Below are 22,855 nucleotides of genomic sequence, written 5' to 3'. Positions count from 1 at the left end.
CTCACGCAACCTGGGAATCATCCTCAACTCAAAGTTCTCAATGACCAATCAAGTCAACACCGTCTCCTCCTCCTGCTTCAACACCCTCCGCATGCTTTGTAAGATCTACAGATGGATCCTGACAGATACAAGAAAGACAGGCCCTCGCCAGAAGCAGACTCGACTACAGAAATGCCCTCTACACGGGAGCCCCGACCAAGCTCATTAAATGACTGCAACGCATCCAAAACGTCTCGGCACGACTGATCCTCGATGTACCACGCCACGGCCACATCACCCCCCACCTGCGAAACCTGCACTGGCTCCCCGTTAACAAGAGGATATCCTTCAAGCTCCTCACCCACGCACACAAGGCACTCCACAAGACTGGCCCAGCCTACCTCAACAGATGGCTCTCCATCTACATCCCCAACCATCAGCTACGCTCCGCCGGCCTCTCACTCGCCACCGTTACGCGCATCCGAAGATCAACCACCGGTGGGAGATCCATCTCCCTCCTCCTCCTCACCACCAAGACATGGAACACCCTCCTACTGAGCCTACGATAGACCCAAGACCTGCTGACCTTCAGGAGGATACTCAAGACCTGGCTGTTCGATCGGTAGCGCCCCCTCCCTCAGTGCCTTGAGACCCTCACGGGTATGTAGTGCGCTTTACAGATGATTGATTGATTGCCATCTGAGGTTTAGAACTATAGAGGCACCTCAGGCAAGGTTAGGACTTGTAGATGGCAGAGTACAACAGCACAAGCAGAATTGCAAGAAGTAATTTGTGTCCTTGAGACCTCAGAAAAAAAGGAGGCAAGCCAGTAAGCCCTTGGAGATCATTTTGGAGGGAAGGCAGAGTTCAGCTCTCCTTCAGCATAATCAGAGAGTAGCAGGCAGCAGCAGCAGCAGGCAGCAGGGCCAGAGTCATTATACCTATACCTATACCCAAAGTGCCTGTGATATAGGGGCTGACTTCAAAGGAACTCTCTGTAGTGCACAAGGATCTCTTTCAGCCCAGCTCCGGCTCCAGCTAAGAGTAGGGGCTAAAGCAGCCCTTTGTGTGAGGGTAGGAGACACCTATTGAGATGTAAGTATGAGCAATCTCTCCCTCTTCCTGCCTTGTAAGGCTTTTAGTATGCAGATAAGTCATATGAATCTCCTGTCGTACCCAGCCCTTCCTGTGTTGTGGCTGTCTAGAGGGAATGCACAAAAGGTAGCTGTCATCTCACTCAAATGTGTATTGGAGGCAGGCCGTCAGGCACAAAGAGTAATAAGACAGGGAAATGTCCACTTTCTGAAACAGTAATGTGAAATTTAACTTCACCAGTTAGGATGATTTATCATTACTCTTCTAAAGATAACAAACATGACAAAGCTACTCCTTTCTGATCAGAAATTGAAACTTAAAAGTATATTTGGGAAGAGGATGGAGCCTAATGGGTAGGGCGGTCGATCTCTAATCTGGGGAACCAGGTTCGAGTCTCGGCAATAACGCTCAACATCCTGTGACTCTGGGCAAATCACTTAATCTCCCCATGCCTACAAAAAATGAATGTGTCCTTGTGTAGCGCAACTGGTGCTCATGCAAAGCGCTCTGACACCTGACACTTTCGGGTAAACTTTGAGCTATATAAAACTACTGAAACAAAGAAAATATATATAGGGAATTCCCAATGCTAGCCTATGGGAAGAGTAGGTCTCACAGCAGTGAACATTTAAATAGGGTGTCACTACCAGGACATGACAAACATAAAAGTACATTATCTATCTTTATCTTACAAGCACCCTGCCCATAGGGCTACCTGGGGCCTACCTTATTAGTAGCCTATGTGTAATATAAGGAGAGTTTAAGGTTTGACAAATAGTTTTAAATGCCAAGTCGAAGTGGCAGTAAACTGAACACACAGGCCCTGCAGTGTCAACCTGAGACATGGTTAAGGGGCTTCTTATGTGGGTGGCACAAGCAGTGCTGCAGGCCCACTGGTAGAATTTGATTTACAAGCACAAGAAACATGTAGTGCACTTTACTAAATAAAATATGCCAATTGGGCATGAGCCAATGTTACCATTTCTTAGGGGGAGAGTACATGCACTTTAGGGCTGGTCAGCAGTGGTAAAGTGCCTAGAGACCTTAAGCCAACAAAACAAGGTCAGAAAAATAGGAGGAGGAAGACAAAAGGTTCGGGATAACATTCTACAAAGGGCTATTTCCAATTCATGGCAAATTATAAGTGGGGTTGTTTTGAATGATAACCATTATGTCCCTTTAGCTAGGGTTTTTCTAAAAACTTGGATATTTTATCTAATTCTGATCAAGTACTGATTACTATAGTGTCTTTTTGTCACATTTTAACAAATGGATGTTTTTACAATCATATAATATATCAACTGTCTGGAATGTCCCCACACTCTCTCTATTCCAGTTCATGCTGGATAGCACCTGTAGCCATGCCAAGAGGGCAGTGGTCATAGCCTGTGCCAGTTTCCCCTGCCCCCAAAGCCTGATGGGCACAGCCACAAGTCATGGCCAGAAGACCCTGTTTTGCGTCCTGTGACCTACTTCCTCCTCCCTATTTAATTAGAATGCCCCCGAGGACGTACAGCGGACGAGTGCAGTGGGCGCGCCTATTGCGTGCCGAAAGTGCGCCAATGGTAAGCCCGTCTGCGCCCGTCCGTGTCCCGGAGGCGCCCTGGCCAGGTCCCACAAATGGATCTCAAGTAGGAACGTCAGACATCTTGCATAAATATGATTCCAAATTTCTAATTAGCTTAAGGGCAAATATTGGTTGTGACTGTCTCGAGTTCCCTACTACCCCCTCGGATGTCTTAAGCTGTGCATGCTGCGGCTGGAGATCTCAGATTACATCTGTTAGCAATGACACAGCGTGCGTTGCAGACTCCTATGATCTGGTGAGGCTCAGGGGAAACTATCAAAACAACTATACCTGCATGCTACTTAATACTCGGTCCTTGGGCAAACATGCTCCTGATCTTTTTAATCTACTAAACGAGTGTAAGCCGGCGTGCCTTTTTTTGACAGAGACCTGGCTTGCTGATTTTTAAAGTCCAGACAACTCTAATGCTCTTCCCCTAAACTACTACATGGTGAGAAAAGATCGAGCTATAGGTAGGGGAGGGAGAGTTGCCATTGTGGTGGATAGGCGTTATTCCTGTTCAGTGGTTATGACGGAGGATATCTCTGGAGTGGAATCACTTGGGTTTTGTTTGCCTTTTTCCCCTCATCACTAGTGTGCTGGCCTGTTGCTCTACAGACCACCTGGCCATGCTGGCTCCTTTTATGATGAACTGCATATAGCTGTTTCCCCATTAATCATGAAATGTAAGCACTGTCTACTCTTAGGGGATTTTAATACCATATGGATGATGCAGATGCAATTGATACCTTGAAACTTCAGGATGTAACTAGTACATTTGGTTTGTCTCCTCATATTTCTTTTGCTACTCATAACAAGGGTCATATTCTTGATCAAATTTTTTCTTCAATCCCCATTACCTCTTTCCCTCCCCTAGACCTGATTTGGACCGATCACTACCTGCTGAACTTTGACATTCTGGGCATTTCTAAAGCAGCCAGTGTTAGCGCAGGTGCACAGTCTATGGCCTCCCGCCCGTATCATTGTGTCACAGCTGGCATGTTAGAGCAATCTCTCGCTACGCACCCTTGCCAGTTCAAGGGTGATTTGGCAAATGACTTAGCTCTTTTCCAGTCTTGGCTCACGCATCGTCTTGACGAGATAGCGCCCCTTTCTACTCAGTCAAAAAAAGACCCGTGTGCTTCGGCCCCGTGGTTCACTCCAGCGCTCTATGAGACCAGAAGGCGCTGTAAGAAAGCCGAAAGAGTGTGGCGCAAAAGCTATGATGCTCCATTAAAAGAGACATACAAGGATCTCATTAAGGGATATCATAGGGCTATTGTTATAGAGAAAAAATTGTACTTCTCTAAAACAATAGAATCAGCACTGTCCCCTGTGCATGGAAAAGGGCACACAGCCTTCCGTTATTAAAAAAATCCAACTTGAACCCCCTAGATCATTCTAACCACAGACTGATCTTGCTGCTCCCTGTTTTTGCCAAAATTGTGGAAAAACAGGTCCACTCCACTCTTTCGAACTTCTTTGAAACCCGAGATATTCTTCATCATACTCAATCCGGTTTCCGCTCAAACCTGAGCACAGAGACTGCACTTTTGGAAGTCACAGAGTCAATAAAGGAGGTTCTGGATAGTGGAGGGAAGGCGATGTTGGTTCTACTCGATTTGTTGGCGGCCTTTGATACCGTTCCTCACAGACGTCTTCTCGTAAGACTCTAGGAGATTGGACTGAGAGGGACGGTAAACAATTGGTTCGAGTCTTTCTTGTCAGGTCGCCAACAATCGATTTGGCCCCCCCTTCTCGGCTCTTGTTCCCCGTTGGAGGTGGGAGTCCCACAGGGTTCGGTGTTGAGCCCCACTCTCTTTAATATTTATCTGTCTCCCCTTGCTGACTTGGTGGAATCTCATGGAGCCCGGGTTGTGTCTTACGCCGACGATACGCAGCTTTTTTTTACCTGCGATAAGAACACAGATTTCGCCGTCGATACCATCTGGGGCTTTCCCGAGGCTGTTTTTTCTTGGTTTCAACTGAACCAGCTGAGATGCAATTCGGATAAATCTGAGATTCTTTTCTTTGGTTGCCCCCCTGACGCCCACTGGAAATTGTGGTGGCCTACCGATATGTTTCCCCCATCATAGGCCACTTCTCTGGCAAAAAATCTGGGTGTAAAAATCGATAATGGCCTAACTCTTAAACTCCAGATTCTTAGTGTAGTCGGCCAGTGTTTTGGCCTGTTACGAACCCTCAGGAAATTTCTTCCCTTTCTTTCTCAAGGCCATAGGAGGATTATGGTTCAGGAGCTGATAGGCTCTAGGTTGGACTACGCCAATGTACTTTATTTGGGCCTCCCGGAATATCTTCTCACACGCCTCCAATCTGTACAAAATTCGGCAGCAAGGGCAATTTTTGGCCTCAGCCGTAGGGCTCATACTTCGGCTCTTTTGTATTTGCTTCATTGGCTTCCGGTACGCAAACATATTTACTTTAAGACTCTTACTATTGCCTTTAAATCTCTGCACGGCATCAGTGCTGCCTACCTAAGGAAAAGAGTGCGGTTCTATTTTCCTTCTAGATCTCTTCGCTCTGCCTCTCAAGCACTGGCTGTTGTCCCTGCAACTAAACGAGCACGCATTGGAGGTCGTTTATACAGATTGCTTGTCCCTCAACTTTGGAACAAACTGCCCCTCTCCCTCAGGAAATTAGACAATATGTTGTCCTTTAGGAAGGGGCCTAAGACTTCGCTGTTTGGACAATAATTCTGCCTGTGTTTTTTCTGGTCACACCTCTACAGATCTGTATAGCGTCGGGACACTCTGTTCGAGTAGCTGAGCGCTCTATAAGACCCCCACTAACATAACATAACCCTAAACACAAGCTTAAAAGTTATGTTATGTTACGAGAGAGGCCACAGACTTCTGCCTTGCTGCAATGTCTAGGCGAATCACTAACAGAATATCTACCTACAAAATATCGATCTACAGAAATATCGACGCAGGAATATCGAAGGCAAGAATATCGACATCCTATCTACAACGTGGTAAGTACAAAAATATCCAAACAAAAATATCTATGTTACAAATATCGTAGTTAAAAATATCGTTTTTTGCCTGTTAAAAAAAATGTGTAAAATAAAGTAAATTATACTTATAAATAAAATAAACATAGTAACAAATATTTAATAATGTTTAAAATTAATAAAAAATATACATACAATGAAACATTTATTAAACATATACATAAAATATATGATATATACTTCCTTAATAATACATTTTAATAATTATGTTAATAATTTATAAACTAATATTATATATTACAAATACATCTACACACATAAAACTATAACATAAATACAAACTAAATAATTGTTTGATAAATTAAAAAAATTAAATATACTTTCAATATTTTAAAAATTAAATATATACTACATTATCTAAAATAACACAACAAATATTATTATATAGCTAAATAAATAAAACTACTATTCAAAGTCCAAAAAAAACTACAGTAATGAAAACGCTGGATAGCATAGGACTTAAAATTACTATTCCCACTCCAGAAAATGCAACAGTAGGGAAAGCGTTGGATAGCATAGGGATAAAAATTACTATTCAAACTCCTGAAACTGCAACAGTAGGGGAAGGGTTGGATAGCGTAGGGGTAAAAATTAGTATTCCCACTTCAGAGAGTGCACAGTAGGGAAAGCGTTGGATAGCATAGGGGTAAAAAATACTATTCCAACTCCAAAGGGTGAAACAGTGGGGAAAACATTGGATAGCATAGGAGTAAATATTACTATTCCCACTCCAGAGAGTGCAACAGTAGAGAAAGTGTTGGATAGGTTAAGGGTAAAAATGACTATTCCAACTCCAGAGAGTGCAACAGTAGGGAAAGAGTTGGATAGCCTAGGGGTAAAAATTACTATACTATTCCAACTCCTGAGAGTGAAACAGTAGGGAAAACATTGGATAGCACAGGGGTAAAAATTACTATTCCCACTCCAGAGAGTGCAACATTAGGGAAAGCGTTGAATAGCGTAGGGATAAAAATTACTATTCCCACTCCAGAGAGTTTAACAGTAGGGAAAGTGTTGGATAGCGTAGGGTAAAAAATTACTATTCCCACTCCAGTGAGTGCAACAGTAGGGAAAGCGTTGGATAGCATAGGGGTAAAAATTACTATTCCCACTCCAGAGAGTGCAAGAGTAGGGAAAGCGTTGTATAGCGTAGGGGTAAAAATTACTATTCCTATTCCAGAGTGCAACAGTAGAGAAAGTGTTGGATAGAGTAGGGGCAAAAAATACTATTCCAACTCCAGTGAGTGCAACAGTAGGGAAAGCGTTGGATAGCGTAGGAGTAAAAATGACTATTCCCACTCCAGAGAGTGCAAGAGTAGGGAAAGCGTTGGAAAGCATAGGGGTGAAAATTACTATTCCCACTCCAGAGAGTGCAACAGTAGGGAAAGTGTTGGATAGCGTAGAAGTTAAATATAACATACTAAATAATTGTAGTATTTAAAATAATTAATAATTTATTTTTTAAATCACTCTACATCATTTACAAATACCCATTAATAATTATTAAAAACATAATTACAATTGAATAATTAAGAATAAATTAACAATTCATACCAATAAATATAAAATAATAAATATTAGTTACCAATTAATAAATATTGAACAATAAAATATTTTCCATTACAAAAAATAATAATTAAAAATGTATTAACAATTCAAAAATATTAAACAATAAAATTGTCTTTTATACCAAAAAATACTTTGTATTAAACATTAATTACCAATTAATAAAAATTACCAATTAAAAATACGAAGTATTAATATGTAAAAATAGTACACATATAATTTAAAACAAGTAAAATACTTAACAAGAAACATATAACACATACATATTAAATTCATAGTAAAATACATACCAATAATACAAATATCGATATTAGTAACAACATATTAGTAACATCGATATATATGATATTGATATTACTAACTTCGATATTACTTACATCGATATAAAAAAAAATCGATATTACTTACCTTAGGGACGATAATCTGTCCAACGATATTCTTGACCTCGATATTCTGTACTTTCGATATTTCCAACTCGATATTACTATAGGTCGATATTTAGTAAATCGATATTTAGACTGTGTACCATCTAGGCATAGGGTATGATCCTCAATCATGACATATGTGCAGGCAACGTGTTAGCACTAGCACCCCAACCGAAAGCTTAAAGTAGCCAGTCTTCGGCTGTGCGCAGCAGTGTTGGAATGCAGGGCATTGTTCTCAGCCACACTCCTTGATCATCCAGCCTAGCCCCAGAGCCATGAGAGCACAGCATTTAGCAAAACCCAGTAGACTTCGGGCTCAAGGCATGGCCTTCGGCAAATTCTCCTCCACCAAATTCATTTAAGCCTGCCATTTGTTTGTTTTTTCTTTCCTCTTACATGTGCCCTTAAAAGAGTTGAAGTTTAGTCACAGTAAGTGTAAACCTATTTTTAGAAATGCATATTGGTTTACAAACAAGGAAAAACAGTTAATGAACTAGATAAAGGTTTGCAAACTGGCTTAAGAACCTTTACACTTGCTGTTTATTTATGTTATGTTATGTTATGTTAATAGTTTTTATAAGGCGCGCAGCTGCCCCAGCCAAGGGGCGTCCCGGCGCCTGATCAGGTACTACAACATAACAAATCGATGCTGGGAAGGAGAGAGGAAATCATTCAGCAGATGGGAACAAAAAAGTTTTTATGGCACGCCTAAAGGGAGTAAGGCTGTTCAAGGCTCGGATATGGACAGGGAGAGAGTTCCACAATCCTGCCGCTAATACACGAAAGGAGCGACCTCCCATCCTACTCAATCTAAACTGTGTCTTAGCCGCCAAATGGAGAGATTCCGATCTAAGAGACCGCGTGGGGACATAGGAGGAGACAAGCTTAGCGAGGGCTGGAGGAGAGGAGAGCTTCAAAATTTTAAATGTCAGGCAGAGGGCCTTAAATTTAATTCTCTGTCTGACCGGCAGCCTGTGGAGAGAGGTCAGAACTGCAGAGACAGAGCACTGTCTCGGAAGGCCAACGATGGCACGTGCCGCAGCATTCTGCACCCTTTGCAGTCTATACATCATTGTGCTTAGGACCCCATTGTGAGTGGGCGTGTTTCCACTTGACTCATGACTTCAACTTAGAGCAGGAGAGGTTTTTCGTGGTCTACCAAATACAACTGGCTCACAAACAGGGGTAGTGAGTTAATGAACCTTGCATAATAGTTCTGATCCATTCTTTGAGAGGAAACATCATTTTCACATTTCTTGGGTTTATCCCACTTTTCTCTAGGCTAGAGCTATGCTCACCCTGCCCCCCATATGGTGGCAGCAAAATATCCTTCACGGTGAGGTCTGTTAACTGGCAGAATACATTCACAGTGTGCAACATGGCTATTTGAAGAACAATATATCAGTCAGTCAAATTGAAGTTTAGATTATAATTGTGGTACTTGAACCACTTCATGATCATTACAGGTTCTATGTCCTTCAAATAATTATGTGAATATTTCAAAAACCACTTTGCAGATTTAAACAAAATCAAAAATAAAGTGTGCAAAACCTTACATTCCTATCACATTTGGTGCAATTCTGTCCAGAGGCTTTCAGTGCAGGTTTGAGCAAAATATCAAGTAGGTTATTCAATTAGAAAGTTTTGGAACACCCCCAACCAATCTGCATAAGACTTTCCAAGACTATTTTAAGGTGCATGCAGATTTCCTTTCGAAATAGACTTGTGAGGATCAGACAAAAGAGGTCAAAGTTATTAGCACTACTGAAAAGTGTTTCGTAGTCTTATCAACTATTCAACTATAACAACAAAACCTATATCACTGACTTTGTAATTTACTGTCTAAGAGTCTGCTGGAAAGGCTTAAAAAGCACCAAACTTCCATGATACTAACAATAATGGCTCTGATGATGTAAACAAGGGAACAAGTATATCAATTCTAGGCACACAAATCATGCTAGTGTGCTGCATTATTTGTTTATCCATATCCCTCAGTAAACAAATGACACATGGCATTTCTTTTGACTTCAAAGCTAATCTTGTAATAGTCATATGTAAGTGTGGAGGATTTTAATTGACCCATAGATGGATTAGGCGAATTGCTGCCCAAATTTGTCTCTGCTCAAATTGTAGTTTGGATCTATTTGGTTCTATTTTGTTCAATAGAAATGGCTCTTAAGAAACAATGAAGAAGGTTGCAAAAAATAATTCACTATGAAAAGGAATGTCACTTAAAGATCAGTTTATAATTAAAAGTAATAATTCATTAAAAAAGAAAGATTTCTTTCGAAAACAAAACAATTCATCATCACCATAAAAGCTTTATTTCGATCACCAGGATCATAAAAGCACAATACAACGAACAGTTAATTTCACATAATAGCCATACAAATCACACAAGTGTAGAGCATATTCAATGAGGACTAATTGATCATATACAACACATTCAATCAGATTCCTAGTTCTTTTGGACAAAAAGCTGTCAGGAATTGGTGAAGAAAAGCAGTGAAGACCGTATAAAACCGGCATGGTGATACACACATAAAGCCATACATATAGTCACACACATATACTCCCACTAATTCCACATGCAGCTAAACAAGTGGACCTAAGTAATGTATAATAGGCTGCATGTTTTTCTTATGTACCACAAATGGCCCAAATGTAACAGTCCTTTTAGTCCCTTTGGCCCTACGGGCATATACACAGTGGCAGCAACATAGCAATAAAATATTAGGTTCCATATAGGCTCATCCTAGTTATTCTGCCATACCAAGGAGGCAGGGTAATCTTAGGGCACCTTAGACAAAAAGAAAGCAAAGTGCCTAGCAAATTATCTTAGACAGGGGTTGTTTCCCCATGCGAGAGTCAATGTTCTGCCAATAAACTTTTAAAGTGCTAGTTGAATTAAGGTGCATCAATTTGTAATGAATAAAATACAATCGCACACAGGCAGGCAGGCTTGCAATGGAAAGCAGGTGGAAAACATAAGCCTCCCTGAGGTGAAATAAAATGCCCATAAAGTTAGATTACAACGTTGTAAAATACTTTAAAAACTTTTGTTAGGCTACAATCGAGCCAATGGTGTTTAATGGGAACTGGAAATGCACATGGTATCACAGCCAAATGCATTCACTTATGATATCCTAGATTTACGGTATTTTCTGTTCCCTTCCTTGTAAACATCTGGGGGCATATTATCAAGACTGGCGATAGAAATATCGCTGTTTTAGCGGCAGAAAACTGCAGCTAAAACGGCGATAATGGGCTTGATAATGTGCTCTATGCAATTCCAATTGAAGCCCATGTTAAATGTGAAGGACATCTAAAATGGCCTTCAATTGGAATTCCATAGAGCATATTATCAAGCCCATTATTGCCGTTTTAGAGGCAGTTTTCTTCCGCTAAAACGGCAATAATTTTATCGCCTGTCTTCATAATATGCCCTCTAGAGTGCCAGATCCAAGCAGACATAAGGCATCTCGCGACTGTGAATACCACCAACCTGGAGCCTCCAGGTGTTTCCTAGTACCCAACTTCCTCTACAACGGCAGTATTCATTTCTTCCTATCAGTACCATAGGCTGGGCAAAAGCATACAATGGAGCCCATTAGGATGGCGGGCGGATTGCCTCCGGCAGGCTAGCGGTAGCCACCACCGGCCTGGCGGGGGCAATCTGCCCGCCATCCGCACTGAAATGACCCCGGCCACATTAGGATGGCTGGGGGGTCCGCGGCGGACGGAAAGACCGTCCACCGCTTTTCCGCCCCGGTCGCCTTGCAGCCAGGGCGGAAAAGTTTCAATATGGTGGCAGTGTCTATTAGGCACCACCAGCCATATTATATGGGCCAAAACAGATGCCTTTCCGTGGTGGCAATGCCGCCACAGAAAGGCATGCGGTCTTCACTTTGGGGGGCCCCTGCGGGCCCTCGGAGTGAAGAAGAGGTGGGGGTACACAGGGGGGGTACCTGTGGTAACCCCCTGCATTTGCATAAACAAAGCGGCAGGCACCGCGCGGTGCCTGCCGCTTTGTTAATGTAAATGCATTCGTGCATTTTTAGCATTGTGGCGGGTGGTGCTGAGAGCACCGCCCACCACAATGCTAAAAATGCAGGATGCGCCCGCCAGAGTGGCGGGCATATCATAATACCCCCCCGGGACCCCTGCCCTTATGGCGGGCAGTCCATATCACAGATAGGATCCACCCACCATCCTAATGACCCCCAATGTGTTGTAGAGACTCCGATGCCCCTCTGCTAGCTGGACACCTGTCTCCCACAGATTGGGCATTTGTCCACTTCTTGCAAAAAGATCTAGTGAGCAGAGACAGATATTGAAATTGTAAATACAGTTTTCTGGGCCAATGGGGGTTGAGTAGCACTTAACCTTAATTATTAACTATCCAGGGGCTCAGTCCTCCTGGAGCTAATATGTTTGCTAAAATCTTCAGGGAAACTTGAGAGAACCAAAGTAACTTTCCAGACCTAATAATTGCTTATGGGATTGGTAACAGGGTTACAGACCCTACCTGAAATTACAGGCCTCACATAATGAGGACTAAGGGCCAGATGTAGGTAAATACTATTTACCGATTATTAAATACCGAATTTTACCGATTCAGTATTTAAGAATAGGTAAATAGTATGTATGTAATTTTTCGGTAAATTTTACCGAATCAGTAAAATTCGGTATTTACCGATTCGGTATTTACCGTTTCGGTATTTACCGAATCGGTAATTCCCATTCATTCCTATGTGCCTGGAGGCCCATAGGAATGAGTGGGAATTACCGAATCTCTAAATACCAATTCAGTAAATGGGGAACACATACAAGGGTGGCAGGGTGTCACATTGACAACCTGTTCCACCCCTGAATAGTGCATGGGTGCACATGTGGCACACAGACATGCCCTAAGGGCATGTATGTCTGCTACATTGCAGTGTTGGAAAAGCAAAAAACTTGCTTTTTCAAAGGTTTTTTTTATTTACCACCAACTTGTAGTTGGTGGTAAATAACGAATCCTTAACTGAGGAATGCACTCACTTGAGTGCCCTCTACATTACGGATTCGGTAATTTACTGAATCAGTATGTTAAGAAATTGGTAATTTACTGATTCCTTAAGTTACCGATTCGGTAAAATACCGAATCCTACAAAAATGCCACCTACATTCCAAATGCCAAATACCGGTCGGTAACGGACGAAATTCGGTAATTTCGGCCGTTACCGACCGGTATTGGGCGACCTACATCTGGCCCTAAATGGCTTAAATTGGAAAAGTCAAGAAATATTATTGCAAGGTATTTACTTCCAACAGACATTTTCAATTAAATCTATCGTAAGTAAAGGTAAAAACTGCAAAGACATTCTATGATGACTGTATTCTTAAATGTTTTCCCTAACACTTAGATTTTTTTCTTTTTCAATTCAGGGTGGAACCAAAAGGAAGATATTGGAGACTCCAGTTCAGGTAGGAAGATGGTCTTGTATTGCTTGTCCACTAATCATGTGCATGCACGCACACACAAAACATAACCTACATGCATTCTACTTAACATCATTGTGTTTAGTCATTAATGACAATTATGCCTACTACTGGATCAACACAAGCAATATAATAATAATAATAATCCACATTTGTAAAGCGCACAATCACCCGTAAGAGTCTCTAGGCGCTGGGGGCCGTCGGGAAGATTAAGCAAGCTATTGCCCAGAGTCACATGGTGCTGGGCTAATCTGCCGCCGGCCCTGGGGATCGAACAGTGATCCCCAGATTCCGGAGTCAGTCACCCTGGCAGCTACACATATATGTAGAACCTGTCAGGGACTCACAGCAGCAATAGTTTGCTCTTTATATCACTAAGTCATGGAAGAGATGATTTTTTAAGGGATGGGGTTGGTCTCATATTTGTAAATTATAGCAGAGAGGCTGTATAAAAGAGCTTTGTGTCAGTATTAGATATCAGCCGGCATGATTTCTGCTTTCAAGGCTCTATTTTCATGTGGAAATTAGGGTATAATCAATAATCATGTGTGGCAGAGTCGCTATTAACCCTGTGAAATGGTTCAATATTGCAGGCTCAGAAAATCTTTTACACATGATAATATTACATGTGTTGGTCGAAATAAAGGTTCCAATTCCTCCAAAGAGTCCTCACTAAGGGGCCCATTAGGAAGGCGGGCGGATTGGCCCTGCCAGGCTGGCGGTAGCTACCGCCGGCCTGGCGGGGGGCAATCCGCCCGCAATCCTTGCTCTAAAGCCCCCACCAGATTAGTATGGCAGGGGGGACCGCAGTGGACGGAAAGACCGTCCGCTGCTTTTCCGCCCCGGTCGCCTATAATATGGTGGTGGTGTCTATCAGATACCACCAACCATATAATGATGGGCAAAATCGAATGCCTGCAGAGAATCCCTGCGGGGGCCCGTTGCGGGCTCCCAGGAACTCCGGGGGGGTGGGGGGTGCACATGGGGGGTACATATGGTAGCAGCAGCAGCAGCAGCAGTTTCATGCTCAGCATGGCAGGCACCGCGTGTGCATGGAAGTGCACAGCATGCTTTCCTGCCATTGTGGCGGGCGGTGCTGAGTGCACCGCCCGCCACAATGGTAGGAATGCAGGATGCGCCCGCAACTGTGGCGTGCGCATCCTAATGCGGCCAACGGGACCCCCGCCCTTATGGCGGGCGGTCCCTAGTACCGCGAGGATGGCGGGCGGACTAAGTCCGCCCGCCATCCTAATGAACCCCTAAGTGTGTGTGTTTACCCGTAAATGTTTTGAAATCTTTAGAAAAGCTTTTTCAGAAGAACCTTTCTCCGGGGCATGGGTAAATCCAGAGGAAGCGTTAATGGGTTTTTAGTGTGTGGCCCTGTTAGTCCCCTAACAAATAAAGAAATGCTGAATAATTGGTAATTCTGTCCTATTCACTTGGTTAGTCCTCTTTTCCTTCAGTATTTCATCCAGATACTCCACCTGTTGTGGTTGAATACCATATTATTGAACCCACAATTATCGACTTTTCCATATATGATAATCAAGATACTGACTCCAACAATACTGTCAAGTGTACATTTACTATTAAAAATTCCACCACTATGAGGGGGCGTGGTTTGCAGCCGAGGGAAATGGCCGCACTCTAAGGCGGCTCCACGACCCTCGCTGCTTCACTGCCTATTATCCGGCGCTAGTGCCACCATCAAGCCCAGGATCATTGGTGCTTACATCGCTGCCTCGCTGGGCGCTCCCGCCAGGTCTGTGCTACTCGCTGGGTTGCTCTGTTTACTGCCACCAGATCCCAGCGATCGGACCTCCTCGGCCCAAGATGGCGGCTGCAACCTTCTCCCGTCTGTCGCTACACTTCGGGGCCAACCCAAAAGCTCGCAACTCCTGAGGTCCTACAAGCTACCCCGCCGAGTCTCGGGAAGGCGATTCCCCATCTTTGCCGCCCACCCACGCCTTGATAGCCCCCACGGGAGTGGCGCGGGACAACATATAACGACCTCCCCCACCCGCCCGGCGCCAACACCTACGCGAGTCCCCGGCTTTGGGCCTGCCGCCGGGGACCTCCATACTAGCATTGGCGATGCTGTTTTTTTGTGCCCTGAAGAAGTGCTACCACACCTACAGCCCTGCCATCTGGCCCACCTTTTCCCCTCAACTTGCTTCAGCTGTCTGTAAGGTGAAAGACTATCTGGGAATGTTGTGACCCGGAGCGGCGCCAAGACCCACCACTTTGGGACCCATCTGAGCGCACAGTGAAAGGCACACGTTTCTCCACCAACTTCTTTGGCTGGTTTACTAGTTCTCTGTGTTTGCCCTCATTGCTGGAGACGATCTGCGGAAAACGAGCCCCCGCATTGTAGTGATTACCTCCTCAAAATTGCTACTGCTGTCCGGAGGTGCACCTATTACTGTTCAACATCCTGCTCAGTGGATGAAGCCGGCTTCACTGTGAGTGGTCTCTCCCAGACCCTGTTCCTTACTAGCGGACAGCTGCTTGCTCTTGCCTCCCCAGGCCCTGTGGAACCATGGCCCCTCCTGGAACTCAGACCCCACAAGACACGGAATATGCTTCCCCCCCCCCCCCCCCCCCCCCCCCAAGTACTGGGCGTGAGGCTTCCCACTCCCCCCACTCTCCGGCAAGTGCGCCTCGCGGCTTTTCGCTTGAACAACCCCCCTGCAGGGCCTGAGTCTCGAGATGGCCTCTAATAAAGGGACTCGGCCTTCCAACCAAAGGCAAATTAACAAGCTATCATGGGGCTCCAAGGGAGAACCCAAAGACAATCAGCCTGATTCATCAATCTCCAGTTTTGCGAGCCCCTAATAGCGATTCATAAGGAATCGCTATTAAGGACTTGCAAAACGGGATTCATGTAGGAATTGCTAAATAAATAGCGATTCCTACACAATCCTTATTTGCGAGTAGCAAATTGCTAATCGCAAATAAGGAATAACTCCCCATTCATTCCTATGGGCCAAAAGGCCCATAGGAATGAATTGGGAGTATTTCTTATTTGCGATTAGCAATTTGCTACTCGCAAATAAGATAGCGATTTAAAGGGTGCCAGGGGTGTCCAAAGGACACCCTGTAGCACCCCTTAAATTCAAATTGAAACAGGTGTTGCGCACACACATGTCCAAAGGACATGTGTGTGTGCAACATGCAACTCAGAAAAATGCTTTTAAAAGCATTTTTCTAAGTTTTTGCTATTTACCAAGAGGTCTGACCTCTCGGTAAATAGCGGCCCGAAATTGCTAATTAGCAATTTAAAAATGGTTGATGAATTGCATTTAAGGAATCTCAAATAGAGATTCCTTAAATGTAATTCATCGCAAATTAGCGAATTAGCAATTACCGATTTTTGCATTTGGGATGATGAATCCCAAATGCAAAAATAGCGCTTGCAAAGGGCCAGATTCTCAGAATCTGACCCTTTGCGAGCCGATTTAGGCTTGATGAATCAGGCTGATAGCCCCGGAGACTGCTCTCAAAACAACGACTCCCCCTCAGCAGGCGAGACCCTCCCCCACCCTAGACGATGTTATGGAAGCCATCGCGGGGGTTCGCTCCTCATTAGAGACCCGCATTGAATCAGTAAACATAGAAGTGACACTGCTACATGCAGACCTTCGTAAAATGGACTCTAAAGTAAAGGACATTGAAGTCAAGACCCTTGCCCTTGTTGATGACACCTCCACACTGCAACAACAGGTAACTCAACTACAGAAACAACAGCATCAAATGGAGATGCTCCTTGACGATTACGAAGGACGCGCGCGACGCAACAACCTTCGCATCCTCGGGGTTCCGGAGCGCCTTGAAGAACCGGCTGCTGATCTCTTTGTAGAGAAACTTGTCCTGCAACACCCTCAACCGAAGCACCTCTCCAACTATTTCTCCATTGAAAGGGCTCATAGGGTCCCGGGGGGCAGGCCAAAGCCGGGCGCTCCCCCCGCCTGATTGTTGCCCGTGTATTCAACTTCCGTGATCGAGATGTCATCCTCCAGACGGCAAGGGCGGGACCACCTCTACGAATTGACAATGCACAGATCACGATCTTTCCGGACTTCACTATGAAAGTAAAGGCTCGCCGACGCAGTTTCCTGGAAGTGAAGAAGGCACTCCGTGCACAACCCATTAAGTATTCTATGCTGTTTCCAGCGAAGCTCCGCATTGAATCAGAAGGCAAGACCTGGTTCTTTGAATCTCCTGCTGAAGTGTGGGACTGACTTGAAGGATGGCGTCAAGCGGCAACCACCCAGAACCGGCGCAGGAAATCTGCGGATCGCCTCAATGATGTGGTGCCACCCGAAAGTCAAGACCTGTTCACGGACACTACACAAGGCGAGAAATGACCTATAGACTCAAGGCTGCTCCAACACACCAAACACTAACCCTTTGGAGAAGTGTGGCTCAATGGTTAGAGCGGCAGACCCTGATGCAGAGGTGTAGCCCGGGACCAGGGTTCAATTCCCCGCCTCGGCGGGTCTTGGGCTCAAAATTCCACGGACCTGATAATTCCCGCCTCGGTGCCTATTCCAATCATGGAGTCCCACTCTGCAACTCTGGTCAATAGCTTGCTTAATCTCCACAACGGCCCCCACAACGCTAAGGATGCCTGGCCTCCACCTTTGGGGTGCCCAGGAGTGGACGCCTCACAGGGAAAGCCAGGATGGGTTCCACAGCGGTATTCGTACAAGCGCCTTGAGACCCTTGCGGGTGAGTAATGCACTATACAAGTATCAATTTACAGGTATCAATTTTTTGATCGACTGACACTGTACCATTCGTGATGTTGCTCCTACTCGCCATAGGCCTCCACACTGACTCTATGAACGAGGCCTCGCCTTCTCGTAAGTCCGTCGCGACACCTGCTCTGCTGGGATTATCCATGTTCGTCGGGGCGGCTCTCAGCCAATGTATCCTGCCTCCACGGAAGTGACCACCGTGCCACTTTGGCCCTAAAGATGTTCCTCCAGATCGTAGCTTTAACCCACACACTGTATCTAACTGGCCCTCTGCTCCGAATAACAGTCCGCCTCTTGCTCAGCAACACGCCGAGACTCTTACTTGTCCTTTTTCCTGATTTTTCTACTTGCATGTGTTGCTCCAATTGCTGTCTTCAAGTGACCTGTAAGTGATACTGTTTTCGCAGACTACTCAAGGTAGGACAGACTTACTCGCCTAATGCCTTTACAGGGGGGAAGGATCTCGGCCATAGAAGCCAAGTATCGAAACACTAAGAGGTGATGAACGATATGCCCGAGTAGGGTGTGAACTGATACAGACTCTGTCCATCCTTCCCATGTTTGTTGCCACATAGTGTCTGTGTACATCGATTGGCACCTCGGGACGCTGCACCTTGCCTGAACTGACATAGACGGGGCCCTCGGCGTAGGGCCGACCTGGGCCTACTTGTTCATAATTTCTACTTGTTTGTTGCCACATAGTGTCTGTGTACATCGATTGGCACCTCGGGACGCTGCACCTTGCCTGAACTGACATAGACGGGGCCCTCGGCGTAGGGCCGACCTGGGCCTACTTGTTCATAATTTCTACTATGTGAATGCTGCACTGAATTAAGTTGTTTATAACTGCACTAGACAATATTATCCTGTTGATAGCTAGCGGGGACGCCCTCGGCTCTCCACGCACCTCATCAATGTTCGGGAGGGCGACAGGCACTCTGCCTAGTTGGGGAGTGGATAGTTTCAAGTCCGCAGGCAGGGGGGCAGGGAGGGGGGTTGGAGGGGGGATGGGTAGGGAGGGTGGGTTGGGGGGGTTAGGGGTTGTTGGGAAGTTAACGAAGACACTAGTATGGTTTCTGTTTTTGTTTTTGTTCACACATTGCAGAGCATTCTTGACCATGGAGCATGTTGCACAGCAAACTACCCCCACGCATAACATCCATTGTGACTTCTCAATCACGAGCCCAACTGCACCACACCGTATGCTTATACAGAACACTCAACGCTCAATTACTGGGTACACTGGGCATCTCGGGTATTCCACCACAGGCCCCTCCTTGACCGTTATTTCCTACGAGACACACTTGATGCCCCAAAAGCCACTGATCCGTGCACAATCTCTGTTCTTTGAGCCCCCATGACACCCCCATTAACGACGTCCCTCTCTATCATGAGGTGGAATGTTAACGGCCTTGGCAACAGGATAAAAAGAGGGATAGTCATGCAATATCTCAAACGCCACTCTCCAGACCTGGTTCTCCTCCAAGAAACACACTTAATGGGCAACACGTGCCAGGCACTGCACCGGGGAGGCTATAAACTTCTTGGACACGCAGGCTTCACCTCGGGATCCAGGGGGACCGTGATCCTGGTTCGGAGAAATGTGGCGTTGACGTGTATAAAAACGTGGGCCGACCCCCTGGGTCGCTTCGCAGTATTAGAAGCCACCTGGGAAGGCAAACCGCTGAATGTCATATCGGTCTACATTCCTCCGACCTTGGGCACTGCTACTCTGCAGGCCCTGCAACGCATAATGTTAGATCTCCCACAAGGACCCTTGCTTATCGGGGAGACTTCAATATGACGATGAATGACGCTCATGATTGACACCCCCAGCGTCCTTCACAGAAGCCGGGCTCAGACCTCTTTGACTTCACACAAACAATGGGGCTCGAGGACCTATGGCGGCTGTCCCACCCGACCACTTCCTACTATACACATTACTCCAACGTCCACAACAGCAGCTCTCGTATAGACTATCTGTTCTCTCCTACCTCAGATCTGGAGTTCTTTCGTCACCCGGAAGGGCTCCCTAGAGGAATCTCCGACCACTCCCACTCACTGTGAAGTTCACACACTACCGCCAGAAGGCACCCGGCCCCATAATCATAACGCCCTGGCTCCTGAAAATCCCTGACATAAAAGACTGCCTACTAGAACATACAGAATACTACTTCGCGGAAAATGTGGGCTCTGTGACATCGGCCGTAACTATATGGGAGGCATACAAGGCAGTGATTAAGGGCAAGGCGCTGGCTCTAAAAACCGTCTACATCCACAAACAAAGTGAACACCTACTACAGGTAGAAGCAGACCTGACCAACCTGGAATCTCTCCATAATGCAAGCTCAACAGACGAAACGGTGACCCGCCTCTGAGCAAACCAACTAGAATACAAAGCACTGGCCCTTGAGAAGGCGCAAACCAAGCTCCTGAAAACCTGCCATCGCGTCTATGAATTGGGAGACAGGGCGGGTAAAATGCTGGCATGGCTCGAAAAACGTGAGCAAGGATCTCGATGGATCCCAGAGCTGACCCTCCCTGACCAATCTACCAACACGGATCCGGGTGATGTAGCGGAGGCCTTTGCCACCCACCTAGAGGGTGTCTACGCTGCCAGAGCTCACTACAACGCTGAAGAATCTAAACTGCTCCTGGCCGAGATGAGACTGCCCACTCTCTCCGAGCCTGATGTACAGGAATTGGAAGCAGACCTCACAACGGAGGAGGTTGTAAATACCTTGTTTGCCATCCAATCGGGCAAAGCCATGGGCCCTAGCGGTGTCCCAGTTGAGTTCCTAAAGGGCATAGTAGGCGAGATCCTCCCACACCTCAAAGCAATGTTTGAGGAAAGCCGCGATATTGGATGCCTACCGCTAGATCAGCGGTTGGCATCAATAGTGGTCATTCGTAAGCCCAACAAACCAGCTACTGACTGCAGCTCCTACCGACCGATCTCTCTAATCAACGCCGAAGTAAAAGTCCTAGTGAAACTCCTTGCTACGAGACTCATGACAGTCCTCCCCGCCCTGATACATGAGGATCAGTCGGGCTTCCTACCAGGCCGCAATACAGCGCTCAACCTCCATCGGGTTCACAACAGTATGAGCAGGATACCACATCTTAAGGAGGACGCAGCCATCCTCTCCCTCGACGCTACGCTTGCCTTCGATTCTATTGAATGGTCATACCTCTTCGAGGTACTACTCTGTTATGGCTTTGGTCCCAAATTCATTCAATGGGTCCGACTACTATACACTGATCTCTGGGGTCAAGTTTATGTCAACGGACATACATCCAGGTGCTTTCCCTTACACAGAGGTACAAGACAGGGATGTCCCCTATCCCCCTTGCTGTTCGCACTCACCCTTGAACCTCTGGCTCATTGGATTAGAACTGATAACTCCATTCGCGGCCTCCGATGGAACGCCGACGCGATCGACAAGGTTTTGCTATACGCAGATGACATCCTTGTCTACGTCTCCTCCCCCAGGTCCTCCCTTAACAGCCTACTACATGTTATCACTAATTTTTTAAAATACTCGGGCTTCTCCATTAATTGGTCTAAATCTACACTATTCGTTTTACGGGGCCCACCCCCTCCCCTCCCGCGAGGGTACTCCATTGAAATCGCCCAGGACGGATTCAAATATCTGGGAGTCTTTGTCACTCCAGACCCCCGAATATTTTACGACCGCAACCTAAAGGGCCCCCTTCAAAGACTTCATAATGAAATCTCCCATTGGAGAACACTCCCTCTCTCTCTCTCTCTCCCAGGTAGAGCGGCTCTATTTAAAATGCTAGCACTCCCTCAATTCCTGTATGCCCTACAAAACTGTCCATTTCCCATAGCGGACTCCTATTTCACTTCACTCGAAGGATACCTTCGCCTCCTCTTATGGGACCGCGGTTCTCCCCGCATCGCTCTCATCTCACTTACACAGGGGTGGTACAATGGAGGTATCGCCCTGCCCAATATTCGACTTTACTACTGGGCTACTCAACTGGTCGCCACTAATTTGTGGATTCACGGTTCACCCGCGAACCCTCCTTTCCAACTAGAGAGATACAGACGGGCCACGGGGGCTACCTCGAGGCTCTATATGGCAAGCACTCCTGAGCCCGATATATAGGCCCGATGTCCCACACAATAACAGTCTGGCACCGTGCGAACAAGCGACTCGGATGGCCCAACACCCTCACACTGTCCACCCCACTTTGACCTTCACATAAGCTTGCACCCTATGTCATTACCAGGGCTTCGATGAATGGGATACAATTGGCATATCCACCATAGGTGCATGCTTCGCAAGGGCAAATTGCTGACGTTTGAAGAGCTCCAAAAGACATATGACTTGGCCCATTCTGAGGCTTTCCGATACCTCCAAATTAAACATGCCATACTTGCCAACGTCCCTGACCTCTTTTCTCTCCCGCAATCCTCGCCCCTTGAGGACAGACTCCTGTCAGAACCCCTCCAGGCCAAAGCGATATCCTACACCTATCGTAAACTGTGTAACAACATGCCGAACACTTTTCACCTTTTACGAGATAAATGGCAGAACGACATTGGACTTTTAGATGAAGCTGAATGGCAGGCGGCATTGATGTCCCCGCGCGAATCAGCTATCAATCATAGATTCAGACTTATACAATTGAAGGTGTTACACAGAACATACATGTCTGCTTCTCTTCTGGCCAGAATTGGTAGGTGCCCTTCTGACCTCTGTCTCCGTAACTGTGGTCAAACCGGTACTTTCTACCATATTCTTTGGGAATGCCCAGTGATTCAAAGCCTCTGGAGGCGAGCCACTCAAAAAATGACTGATGCGATAGGAAAACCCGTCCTTCTGACCCCCAAATGTGCACTCCTCAATGTATGGGACCCCACAGATCTAACTGCCATAGAACAACAATGGGTGGCTCTGGGGTTTCTCTTACTAAA

The 22,855-nt window shown here is 45.8% G+C and overlaps 1 protein-coding gene across 5 annotated transcripts in view; it reads left to right on the top strand.

Annotated features, from left to right (window-relative positions):
* ADCYAP1R1 (ADCYAP receptor type I) overlaps nt 1-22,855 on the top strand; it is a 978,825-nt gene that overhangs the window by 521,589 nt on the left and 434,381 nt on the right. For all 5 annotated transcript variants that reach the window (XM_086940899.1, XM_086940897.1, XM_086940898.1 and 2 more), the window contains exon 5: nt 13,097-13,135. In XM_086940899.1, coding sequence (XP_086797025.1) covers nt 13,097-13,135 — 39 coding nt within the window. The remainder of the gene's footprint in view (nt 1-13,096; nt 13,136-22,855) is intronic.

Source organism: Lissotriton vulgaris, chromosome 10, assembly GCF_964263255.1.
Source record: "Lissotriton vulgaris chromosome 10, aLisVul1.2, whole genome shotgun sequence".
Classification (NCBI taxonomy): domain Eukaryota; kingdom Metazoa; phylum Chordata; class Amphibia; order Caudata; family Salamandridae; genus Lissotriton; species Lissotriton vulgaris.
Note: the sequence above shows the minus strand (reverse complement) of the source record. Positions and strands in the feature narration are given on the sequence as shown.